The 12,533-nt window shown below is 40.6% G+C and overlaps 1 protein-coding gene across 1 annotated transcript in view; it reads right to left on the bottom strand.

Moving 5' to 3' along the window:
* plxnb2b (plexin b2b) overlaps positions 1-12,533 on the bottom strand; it is a 132,559-nt gene that overhangs the window by 17,423 nt on the left and 102,603 nt on the right. Inside the window, exons 18-30 of the mRNA XM_066705557.1 lie at positions 10,829-10,943; positions 10,238-10,462; positions 9,749-9,925; positions 8,350-8,486; positions 7,818-7,918; positions 7,358-7,587; positions 7,060-7,241; positions 6,797-6,863; positions 6,487-6,633; positions 4,599-4,755; positions 4,227-4,327; positions 3,225-3,309; positions 2,787-2,938 (exon numbers count right to left, since the gene is read on the bottom strand). Of these exons, the coding sequence (XP_066561654.1) occupies positions 2,787-2,938; positions 3,225-3,309; positions 4,227-4,327; positions 4,599-4,755; positions 6,487-6,633; positions 6,797-6,863; positions 7,060-7,241; positions 7,358-7,587; positions 7,818-7,918; positions 8,350-8,486; positions 9,749-9,925; positions 10,238-10,462; positions 10,829-10,943 (1,876 nt within the window). The remainder of the gene's footprint in view (positions 1-2,786; positions 2,939-3,224; positions 3,310-4,226; positions 4,328-4,598; positions 4,756-6,486; positions 6,634-6,796; positions 6,864-7,059; positions 7,242-7,357; positions 7,588-7,817; positions 7,919-8,349; positions 8,487-9,748; positions 9,926-10,237; positions 10,463-10,828; positions 10,944-12,533) is intronic.

The raw sequence follows: 12,533 nt of genomic DNA, 5'->3' as shown, positions 1-12,533 counted from the left end.
ATAAAAAACGCGAGATCACATGTAGACAAGCACAAACGAAAATACAACTATACGAATATGCAAAGATAACTCATCCTTTTATTTGTATTTATTTGTATTGATGCGTTAAGGGATTTACACCGATTCGCTATTTCAGACACTTTTACTGTATTGAATAAAACACAAGATGGATTTAACATGCATTCGTCACCGCGCACACAGTTCATTATGAATATACTTTGTATGAGTGGATACATTTTACATTCATTTTGTGGCGTATTTTTACTTTTATTCTTATTTAAAAAACAATGACTATAGGCTAGCCCAGGGGTTTTCAAACCGGTCCTGGAGTACCCCCTGCCCTGTTGGTTTTTGTTCCAACCTAAGTCTTAATTACTTAATTGAATGGTATATTGTTTTGTTAGGGCAATTAAGGATTCAATTAAGCAATTAAATCCTGAGTTGGAACAAAAAACAGCAGGGCAGGGGGTACTCCAGGACCGGTTTGAAAACCACTGGGCTAGCCTATTGATTATGGATGCGGCTGTTTTGGGGGTATTTGCGGCGCAGTCGTGGGCAGATCAATAAATTGTCGGACGATCTCAGGTGATGTTAATGGTTTGATGGGAAATTGTACTTAATGATGAAGTCTGTGATGATGGTCCCAAATCACTGTTGCATTGTCCCTGTTGCCAGACACACAGTGTCTACACGTTCTTATGTTTTGAATGTCGCCCTGGATAAGAGCGTCTGCTAACAAATACGTAATAATAATAATAATAATAATAATAAAATAATAATAATACATTGTCAGCACTGTTGGCGTGTGATCGCTCGCAAAGCGCATCACTGTAACAGATCTTACTGTGTATTTGATCTTCTCTTACTGTACAATACGTAGGTTTTCGCCCTGTGCTAAAAAAATGAATATATTCATAAATTATTAATCATGCGCAAAACAACCCGGGACACATGACACGTAGGGACACTGGATTCGGCGTAACAACGGACCAGTTAATGACCATTTCATTAACAAACAACATTTCTGTTCAATCTATATCGTCGCATTAACTCTCATCATCATAATATCGCTGTAACACGTCTTTCCTTTCACGGAAGCTGCGCTCGGTCGTCTCTCATTGCTGCCATTTGACAACTCCTAACTAGTTATTGACCTGGTGAGCCCATATTGTTACTGTAGTGTCTCTCTCTGACAGACCGCTGTTCGCTGCTGATTTAGCACATTTTTAATCAAATCTCTCCTGACTGCTCGCGTCTGTGCTGGCATTTTAAACATGTCGGCTGAACTCCAGCAAATAACTTTTTGTGGAGACTTTACCCTGCCCCCCGGCCGCTGACGTCACTGGTTCTTAGGTTCCAGACCAGCAAGTTTTTGGTGCCAGAAACCAGTTCTTTTGCGGTGGAAAAGCGAAAAATGGTTAGAAATTAGGCACCGGCTACAAACTAGCACCGGCGGTGGAAAAGCACTATGTTAGTCAAATTATTGCAGCAGAACTCTCCGTGTGTGTTTTGTTCACCTCTATTCATGTGTTTCTGTTTCCTCTGTCTGTTGTCTCATATGAATCTTATCCAACATGCCCCCTATATAGACCCACACTCACACCCGCCGACACAACCGCCGTACACACTCATTATAAGCACTTGCACATATATACTGATATACACCTTAAAGAGAAAGTAGGAGTGGAGGAGCAGAACACGCACCGTCACTCCAATGGACTCTGAGGAGGATAGAAGAGGGAAGAAGCACATATCAAGGGCTGGGAGTTTATTTTTATTTTTTTTATTATTGTAATCCGGCCACCAGGCATTCATGTTATTTCAGCACAGGGGCCAACAGGAGGAACTGAATATCTAAATGTAATATTTCTAGATACATTTCACATTCCTAGAGTTTTAAAGCTGACTGTTTCTCTGTTACACTTTGGACCTGGTTAAAGCTGAAACAGCCTCCCTCAAACAGTATAGATTCTCTCTCTCATTTCAAATATAGCTATCTTATCTCTAAGGCTCTGTATTCTGTTGTTTCACTACATCTTGTTGTTTAACAAAACTTGCTGAGTTGGCATCCTTGACCAAGAGATTATTAATTCATAAAGTCTATGTAGTAAGTAATTTAAATGTCTCGTCAATTATTTACAATTTTGCTTAGTAAGCTTGTTTGCACCTATCAAGAAGGAAATAATTATCTTCTTTGCCTTAAACACAAACCATAAAATATCAAATGTAACTTAGAATTGTTGAGACTGTCTGAGGAAACTTCTCAGGTCAGGCTCCCCTCCAGCTGCCGGAATAAAGAATCAACCTTCTACTACACACCGAGTCTCTTGCTATTTTCTGTAACTCTTCAGGAACTATAATTACTATCAAGGAGTAAGTCCATGAAACACTAACAATCAGATGGCAATCACACGGGAACAACAGATTGGGTGCTTCTGTTGTTTTTCTGCTGTCTTTCCCGTATCCGTGATGTTGTGACATGATATTTCCTGCAGCCCTGAAATGCCTTTTGACATCCACCATTATTTAGTGATTTTAAAATGTTCAAAGTTGCTTATATGATAGAATCAAAGTGCTAATATCTTAGTAAAGCAACATAAGTAATGATGAATAAAACCATAATTTTAGGGACCGCACTAGTTCCCCTTTATGAGACTCATTTGAATAACAAAATCCAGAAGGATTTATCATCACTCCAAGACCAGGGGTGCCACAACACTCTGGAATCTTTCGTGTTTTGCTTAATTATTAAACATATATAAAGGGACGAAACGGGGAAAACCAACTTTGACAGAGAGCAGCCTGGTAAGGTAGATTTCAGTGATGGCTTTAGTCATTCCCTTGTCCTTCATGCTGCCCCTCTTCGACTTGCCCTCATCCAGCTCATCCACAGAACGCACCAAGTGGAACACCCTGTCGTCCTCCAGCAGAGCATTACCTGAAGGAGAGAGAGCCACTGTCAACAGGGCCCAGGAACAAAGCAGTGCTGCACTCCTCAGGGAACAGGGTAAAGGCCAACTCTGACAGCATTGCTGCAAGAACCCTTCATAAAGCACCAGGAAGTGACATTTCAAATCCTTTAAATTTCCTAAAGTTGGTGCAAACTTATTTTCCCTCTTACCAAACAAGAAAACGTATATAAAAGGTAAAGTTATTCTTCCGCTCGGGCTCCACAAACAGTGAAACTCACCCCCTCTGCCTAGGCCTGAGCCCCTCATACTTACGCTCCTCGTGGTTGTCCTGGTGTTGCTCGTCTGGCTGCTGAGGATGCAGAACTCTGGACAAAACCAGAGTGGCATTGTCTCGGACCTGTGAGACAAGCAAAAAATAAATAAAATCAGTGAGTCCCTTAAATTTGAGGATGATGATGATGATAATAATAATAATAATAATAATAATAATATTATTATTATTATTATTATTATTATTATTATTATTATTAATAGACATTTTTTTTTTTCTTTTTACTGGGCTTTGTAACCTGTACTTTAGTCCTTCAGCACCAAGAGACAAATATAGGCTGCTCTTAAAAGTTTTCCAATTGTGGTAACTTAATGTAAATAATTGTATTACTATAAATGACATGCACCCACACAGAGGTTAACAGTGTGATGTACAAGGCTACTGACACTTATCTACAGCAGTTTTCTTTTGCATAAATCCCTGGAATCTAATATACTGGTAGGCCTGTCAGATCCAAACTGCACACTTGTTGCAAGTTGGATATCCTTAATTTAAAGCTGTGAACTGGCTGAATAAAGCTTTTCTTTTCACTTTGATCTGGGTTGTAGTACATATATTTTTACTTTTTTTTTTTTACCCTAGATTATTATAAATGCGTTTATATTTATGACATAAGAATAGCAAGCATTTATATACTTTTAAAGCCTTTTTGGTTTATAAATATTCTTTTCGCTAGTGGGAAAATTTAAGAATGTATATAAAGCACCTAATAAGCTATTCTTGCATTAGTCACTATATAAGTTTCCAGTATCAAAACACAACTACTCACCATCATTATTTGTTATATTGATTTTTTAATTCGAGTTTAATGTGTTCATTTCTTTATAACCAATTGTTTGGCTATAGACTGTATTGCCTACAGAGACACCTATATAATAAATCAATGACTGTTCACAAAGCAAGTCAAGAAATGCTAGGATGTCCTAATAAAATACTCCTCATTTGTCAGAAAGGGATGAAGACAGCAGTGCAGCAGGACTCACATTGTAGTGCGCCAGAGTGTTCATACGCTTCCACCGGCCTTCCTTCTGGGAGGTCAGGTCCAGGTCAGACAGGATTTGTCCCGTGGAACCAGGGCGCCACTCTATGGACAGGGTCGGTACAACATGTCAAATACTTCTCACTTACAGCGAGAACCAAGAAACTAACTTCAAGACACTAAGAGCACTACCAATCAGAGAGATACGACAGGACCAATTTAATTATTACCTACAATCCAATAGTAACAAAATCATAAAATAACCTAGTTTGCAAGTTCAAAACACAAGGAAAAATGTCAGTGTAGTTGCAGATCTTAAAGCAGCTCCGAGGAAGTCAATTAAAGGCTGTGCACTCCGGTGAATGGTTTCTCTCACCTAAAGCCACACTATCAGCCTTGGGCCTCTGTGAGTAAGGCAGGTTCTTGTAGACCTGGTCAATGATCTTCTCCTTCACTTGAGAGATGGTGTCGCAGTTGAGTACCTTCACCTGAGTGACATCAGGGCCCTCTCCATGCACGAGCACCTGCAGAGTCTAAGAGGAACAGCCCTGGGGGAGTCACACACACAGGCCTGCACAGGGTTATGCTGCCTATAACCCTGTTACAACTGATAATGACAAATTATTACGTTATTGTAGAGTTATCGGTATTTTATTACGTTCTCAGTTCTCAAAAATACGGATACTTCGATAATACCGCAATACCAAATTTCAGAAACTGTTATGGGCGACACAGCGGTTAGCGCTCCTACCTCACAGCTCCAGGGGTCTCGAGTTCGATTCCTGGCTCAGGGTGCCTGTCCAGGATAAGCGGATTTGAAAATGGAAGGATGGTTGTTTCTGAGCTATGCATTCGGTAATATCGAAGTACTGGAGCACTTTACGTATAACGAAAATTGTGTGATTGCGTCTTTCACTTAGCAAAAAAAGGCTTTTTGTCCACGCAGTGACACCGTACACCTCAGCTGGAAATAAAAGCTGCGTCCAAAATCGCACACTTGCTCCCTTCGTCAAGTGTACACTTTGCGTGATGTTGTGCTGACGTCACAGAGTGTGCACGCGAGGGTGTAGGGTGAAGCTAAAAGCGCTCAATGGGACACACTTCAGTGTCAGCATTCAGCGCTTTTGCCTTTGATTGAAAAAGTACCTACGCAGTCTTTTCTTGACAACTGTCTCTGTATTAAAATAATAATAATTTTGAAATACACTGTTCGTTAATATCACCTCCTAGTTGTATAGGATATTACTTCAGTAATTAATTGATAGATGCCAAAACGTTTTTTGGCTGAACTTTTTAATCATATTTAAATCATGATTATATAATAACTGTATATTATCTATGTAGTATAATTTCCTTGATACATAATTTAACAATTTCTACAACTGTCCAGCTAGCATTACATTACATTTATATAAACCGCTGCTTTGATAATAATTGACGTGTTTTCGCCTTTAATGCAAAGAATTCTTGGTTACTGAATTCGGGGAAAAGTTTTCTTAATACTATGATACTTGTGTTTACTGCTCCGGCCCATTTGATCTTGAGTGAAGATTGTGTATCTTTATGAAAGGAATGCTAATGTATGTTGTGTGTACAGATTTTCTTTTGTGCGTGTTTGGTATCGATTTGGTATCGAGGATCGTGAAATTGAACTGGTATCAAGTTCAAAATTCTAGTGTCCTGACGACCCTAGTTGTAACATAACCCTGATTACTGCAAGCTTGCTAACTGTGGCATTGCAGCAAAGGAATAATACATTTTTTTAAATTCTATAATTAATGAATCTCTGCACAGAACAGCGCTTCTTTGTTTTGGAATGAATGCTGCCTCGAAAATAAATTCCATGCGTATTGCGTGTTGGCAAACAAACAGACGTGACGAATGCCCAATGAATGAAGACAAGATGGAGGAGAGTAGTGTGGGTGAAACTTCACAGCAAAGTGACCCTAGTGAATCTGTCCCAAAAAAAGGTGCGTCATTGATAGTGTGGAAATGATTTGGTTTCAAGACAAATGAAACAGAACAGGGAAACTTAATTCAATGTCAGTTGTGTCCTATTACTTTTGCTTTACGAACAGTATAAAATGGCCATAAAAAATACCGTCATACCGTCAAAAATGTGAAAAATACTGCAATACTGTATTTTGGCTATATCGCCTAAACACTGTAGGTGTTTAAAATTCCTTGTTTTACTCCTACGGTAAGTTTGCAATTGTGTGTATGCGATGTTGAAATGTGATGTATGCATTAAGAGCTAAGCTTACCAGAGTGGAGTACTCAACATCATCTCCCAGCAGCCCCGTATCATTCAGGGTGTACTTGGCTTTCTTCATCACAGCATCCACAGGCCCCTTCTCCACCTGGTGCTTGATAGCCTTGAATAGCTTGTACAGTGGTTCACCTGCAGAGTCCTACACAGATGCACACAGGCTCAGGTTTGTGTCAAACTATGACATTTTTAGAAAATGTTAAGTTTTAAATCTAACAAAAAAACAACCACTATGCATGTGCCTGTAAATGTCAAGTGTAAAAACATGCAATCCCTGCAATTCAAAATCTGTCTAATGTGGTTACCTTGAGATACTGGTAGAGGCAGATGGACATCCAGTTGCAAAGCATTCTTTCCACCACTGTCTCTGACCTTGAATTAGATAGAATACAAAGGCTTCAGTAACCATAAGGGTGGGTTTTGTGTTTTTTTTTGTTTTTTTGTTTTGTTTTTTTAACGTTCTGGAAATCTTTTAATCAGGTACCACCTGCAGGAGTATCGCTGGTCTGATGTGAGGGGGGACATGTTGTGGGAGGAGTGAGTTATACCTGTCCCCATGTGTTCTCACCTGCGCAGCATTAGCTTAGGGTTCTTGCTGTGCACGTACTGCTCCATCAGCTCCAGCAGCAGCGTCCTCATGATGTCAGTGTAATACTCCAGCTTGCCATGCAGAGCCACAGTCAGCAGGGAAGCGAAGTAGCCCCTGGCTCTGGCATTGAAATCAGGACGGCCCTCCAGAGTGCGAATAAACTAACCAAATGCAGAAAAGCGATTTTGAGAAAAAGCAATTGCAAGCGGCATCTAGAAATCACGAAGAGCAGACATTCAGAGGTGGCAGTGGAGTAACAGTCAAGTGCTCTACATACATTTATTAGGAAGGGTTTGCTGTTGAGCAGATTGGAGAACTGGTTGAGTGCCTGCTCCACTGTGGCCCGTCTTGGCTCTGGGATGTCGATCTTGCCCGTGATCATCACGTCGTTTGCCCCGTCCTTGGAGGGCAAGAAGAAGACGCGGTCGGTGTAGGTCTTATAGTCCAAGAAAGGAATCCGTGCCTCACTCAGGTCACTGGTGTGGTCCTCCATCTCAATCATCAAGTCTGTCAGGGGCAGAGGCCACATTTATGTTCACAGAATTAAAAAGGTGGTATAACAATATTAAATCCAATCAGCCATTGAGATACTGTCTCCTATAATTTAGTTTTAAACTTGTTGTGAGTAAAATGAGGAATATAAACTACATGATTTGAGAGAGTAACATTAGCTGACAACCTATGATCTATGAGGAAGACTCAATGAGACACAGGCTAAATGGCAGCATCCCCCTGACCTGTGAACTCTTTCTTGCAACGGTCTCGCACACTCTCCTCCAGGTTCTCCAGCTGGTGCTTCACCTTTTCGTACTCTCGCTCTGCCTGCTGACTCTTCCGCCTGAAAACCACAGCAGCACAGTCAGAGACAGAGACAGGAGAGAGATGGGGGAGGGAAATGAAAGGGACAGGGAAGAGACTGGCCTCACAGTCACTGCATGTCCTGGTTTGGGAATTAAGTGAAAGTGAAGTGAGAATAACGTGTGGAAGCAGGGCGTATTGGGGAGAATGGACTGTATAAGTGTACATTATCAAGGTTATACAATGTGAATGGAGGGATAAAAACTCCTTAAACTCAAAGCTGTTCTCATCTTTGCATTACCAGCAATGGAGAACTGAGAATGGACACATACATATTAAGAGACACACAGACAGTTTTGGAGTAAAATTGGAAAGATGAGCATTAAAGAAAGGTGCTAGGGAATATTCAGGTTTGCAACTGGGTCCTGTAGCAGGACTGGACTGATAGCCAAGGGAGGCCAATCTCTTTACCTGTAGCAGCAAATGGAGATCGCAATGATGGCCAGCATTGGGATGAGCACCACTGGGATGATAATGTGCAGGGGAACCTGGTCTTTAGTTTCATAGCTCACTGTTCCCACTTTCCATTCTCCCTTCCCAAACTTTATCTGTAACAGTAGAGTAAAGGGGCACATCAAAATGAACATAAACAACAAATCAAAAAAATATCCAAGAAATATAGACCATAATTTCAAGAGGAGGCCACTTTTCAGCTCAAGTTGAGTATAGACTTCAGTGTGTACACACATACCATTGCACCAGTCTGTCCATTATGACAAGTCCTCAGAGAGTCCTGCTGCACCAGTGCATTGGATTGTTAATTTACACCTTAACTTATCCTTTCCCCCGCTGTAATCTAATTGTTTTTATTGGACAAAATACACAGTGTTCAAAACCAAAAACTATTACAATTTAAAATATGTACATATATTGTTTTCTCAAATAAATAAACTGAGATATAAAATGAGAACATTACAAACCAAAACTACAATTAGGCTAACTATACTGCAAAATAAAAGTTGTCAATGGAGTAGATATATTTACCTATATCTCCATGTCTTATTTCTTTTTTGGTTCCCAAACCTGTCCTGGGGGACCCTCTACCCTGCTGGTTTTGTTCCAACCGAGACCTCAATTACTTAATTGAACCCTTAATTGAACTAAGTTTCCTAAATCAGAGCCTTAAACAGTATAGAATTTTATAAAGAACCAACTCTTTTCTTACACATTTTAAAACATTAAATCTAAGCAGATTGTTACTTCAATTAAGGTTCAATTAAGTAATTAATTGGTCTAGTTTGTTCAATCTGGGTTGGTACAGTAGTTGCATAACGGGTTGGCTGTTGTATTGTGCGTCTAAAATTTTTTTCTTTGTTCAGCCATAACCAAAATAATAAAAATAAAAACAACTTCAGGACTTTCCAGGTAAGGCTGGTTTCCATGGAACTGCTGCAAAATCTTGACTGAACTGTTATGCAAGCAAATTGCAAGCTCTCAAAATGTACCAGTCCCTGGACTGGCTTTTTACCAAGTCACAGTTGGAGTGGGAGCAAATCAAATGATAGCGATAGCTTGTTAAGTGCACTCTTATGACGCTAACCTCAATGATTGGTTAATGGATCTCAACATTCAGAATGCAGCCTTGAACGCTATGAAAAGCTATTTGATTATAGAATAATGTGTGATTTTCAGTGAAATTGCAAAACACACTCTCTCAGACCCAGCAGTTCGACTTGGAATATACTTGCCAAAGGATTAAACTCAAGGAATACTTAACCTGACAACTAAGGGAGAAAATTAAGTGAAATTGTTTTATACAACTGGTTACTGTCAGTCTGAGTTCTGAACCCCTTTCCTGAACCGCACTGACCAGCACATCCAGGTCAGAGCTGGTGTCTCTCTTAGTGTGCCGAGACCGGGCCTTGGGCAGCTGTTTCGGGGGGTCCAGGTAAAGCTTGTCGTCCTGCAGTGTGGTCACTTTGCAGGGTTGGTCCCCAACAAACGCCTCCGCCTCACTAGCAGTCATGGCCTTGGAAAAGCCTTGGCCCTGCGGAGAGAAGCACAGGTTTTACTGATTGGACGAGGGGCAGGATGTTGAAATGGCAGCATCACCACCAAAAGAAAAAAGCTTCCTCTTTCCTTGAAAATTAAACTTGCATAATTTGTAGTAGTTTACAATAGTGTTTTATTATATTTCCACAGATGTAATCAATGGGTATACAATAGTTCTCATTACACCATTAGAGGTATAAATACCTGTCTCTAAAAGGAAAGACATTTGGGTCGATCCCCAAGATGAAAGACTGAAATCAGAGTGGGGGTCATTATCAAGGCTTTGGGATGAAGAGTTCATATTTACCGTGACAGAGATGATGCTGTTCTGGGGGATGGTTAACCTGGTGATATTGAAGGTAGGATTGGGATAGTATTCAAATTGCATGTCTTTTTTGGTCTCCTTCAGGTCTACCTTGACGTTATCGAGTATGATGAAGATACTCAGTGTGTAATTTTCATATTCCTTTGGCACTTCCGGGGAGAGGAAGCGCAGCATGCCATCCGTTTTCTCCTCAGCTTTCTCATCGAACTACAACAAGAGAAGAGTCACTTTGCTAACAGCATTTCAACACTGAGGTATGCAACACCTATTTTCCCACACCTGTAATTTAATTACACTGAAGAGGACAGATAAGAACAAAGAGTGAGAGTTATAATACAAAGGATAAGGTGAGGAGGTGAGAAAGGAAGAATGAAAAGCTGTAACAGAACAAAAACAACGAGATAAATATCTGTCCTTTTCCTATAGAGAAAAATGACCTCTGGAACAATTTCAACTAACAGTAGCAAGTTATTCTTGTATATTCATAATTTCTTATAGTCGATTGCTTGTCTAGGAGCGCAGGTAGATGAATCATGACTCACCGTGTGAAACCTTATATACATGCATGCATACCTGCTTAGATTCCATGTCTGAGCCGAGTTTCTTTTTGGGTGAGGCCACCACTCTCATTAGTGCACTCTGTGTAAGGTTGAACCCCGTGCCGGTCACTGTAATGTTCCTCCCTCCACTGCACAAATTTGGCATTTTAGCAGAGCCAACAGAGAACAGTTCACATTTAGGATAAAAAAAAATATTGATCACGTGATAATTCTGCTATAGAATATTTACAGAAGTAATTCCACATAGGATAAGAGAGGATGGATGGAGGACATATGTTCATGGCTACTAATCACTTATGTAACCATTGTTTCTTAGCCCTTTCATCTCTGAATGGAAAGCCTAATTTATCAAAAAAAAGGCCAATCCTATCAATATTTCACGATTTATAAATATTATAAATGAAAGAAAAGTAAAGATCAAACTGTGGAACAGCTCCTTGGGTAGCCGATTCTCCTTTTAGGCACAATCTGCATTCCTTGATGTTTTCAAGGTTATTGCTTTTATTGCCAAGACGGCTATCCTCAATAAATCGCTCAAAGCCTCATTGATCATACTATATAAGTCCTGTTGATTTACAATTTTCCTACATCAAAATATTTTAACTTACTACAGTGCTTCCGGAAAGTATTCACAGCGCTTCACTTTTTGTTATGTTACAGCCTTATTCCAAAATGGATTAAATTCATTATTTTCCTCAAAATTCTACAAACAATACCCCATAATGACAACGTGAAAGAAGTTAGTTTGAAATCGTTGCAAATTTATTAAAAATAAAAAACAAAAAAAGCACATGTACATAAGTATTCACAGCCTTTGCCATGACACTTAAAATTGAGCATCCTGTTTCCACTGATCATCCTTGAGATGTTTCTACAACTTGATTGGAGTCCACCTGTGGTAAATTCAGTTGATTGGACATGATTTGGAAAGGCACACACCTGTCTGTATAAGGTCCCACAGTTAACAGTGCATGTCAGAGCCCAAACCAAGCCATGAAGTCCAAGGAATTGTCTGTAGACCTCCGAGACAGGATTGTATCGAGGCACAGATCTGGGGAAGGGTACAGAAAAATGTCTGCAGCATTGAAGGTTCCAATAAGCACAGTGGCCTCCGTCATCCGTAAATGGAAGAAGTTTGGAACCACCAGGACTCTTCCTAGAGCTGGCCACCCAGCCAAACTGAGCGATCGGGGGAGAAGGGCCTTAGTCAGGGAGGTGACCAAGAACCTGATGGTCACTCTGACAGAGCTCCAGCGTGTCTCTGTGGAGAGAGGAGAACCTTCCAGAAGAACAACCATCTCTGCAGCACTCCACCAATCAGGCCTGTATGGTAGAGTGGCCAGACGGAAGCCACTCCTCCGTAAAAGGCACATGACAGCCCGCCTGGAGTTTGCCAAAAGGCACCTGAAGGACTCTCAGACCATGAGAAACAAAATTCTCTGTCTGATGAAACAAAGATTGACCTCTTTGGCCTGCATGGCAAGCGTCATGTCTGGAGGAAACCAGGCACCACTCATCACCTGGCCAATACCATCCCTACAGTGAAGCATGGTGGTGGCAGCATCATGCTGTGGGGATGTTTTTCAGCGGCAGGAACTGGGAGACTAGTCAGGATCAAGGGAAAGATGAATGCAGCAAAGTATAGAGACATCCTTGATGAAAACCTGCTCCAGAGCGCTCTGGACTTCAGACTGGGGCAAAGGTTCATCTTCCAACAG

The sequence above is a fragment of the Amia ocellicauda genome, chromosome 5, assembly GCF_036373705.1.
Source record: "Amia ocellicauda isolate fAmiCal2 chromosome 5, fAmiCal2.hap1, whole genome shotgun sequence".
In the NCBI taxonomy this organism is placed as follows: domain Eukaryota; kingdom Metazoa; phylum Chordata; class Actinopteri; order Amiiformes; family Amiidae; genus Amia; species Amia ocellicauda.
This window is presented reverse-complemented; position numbering and strand designations above follow the sequence as displayed.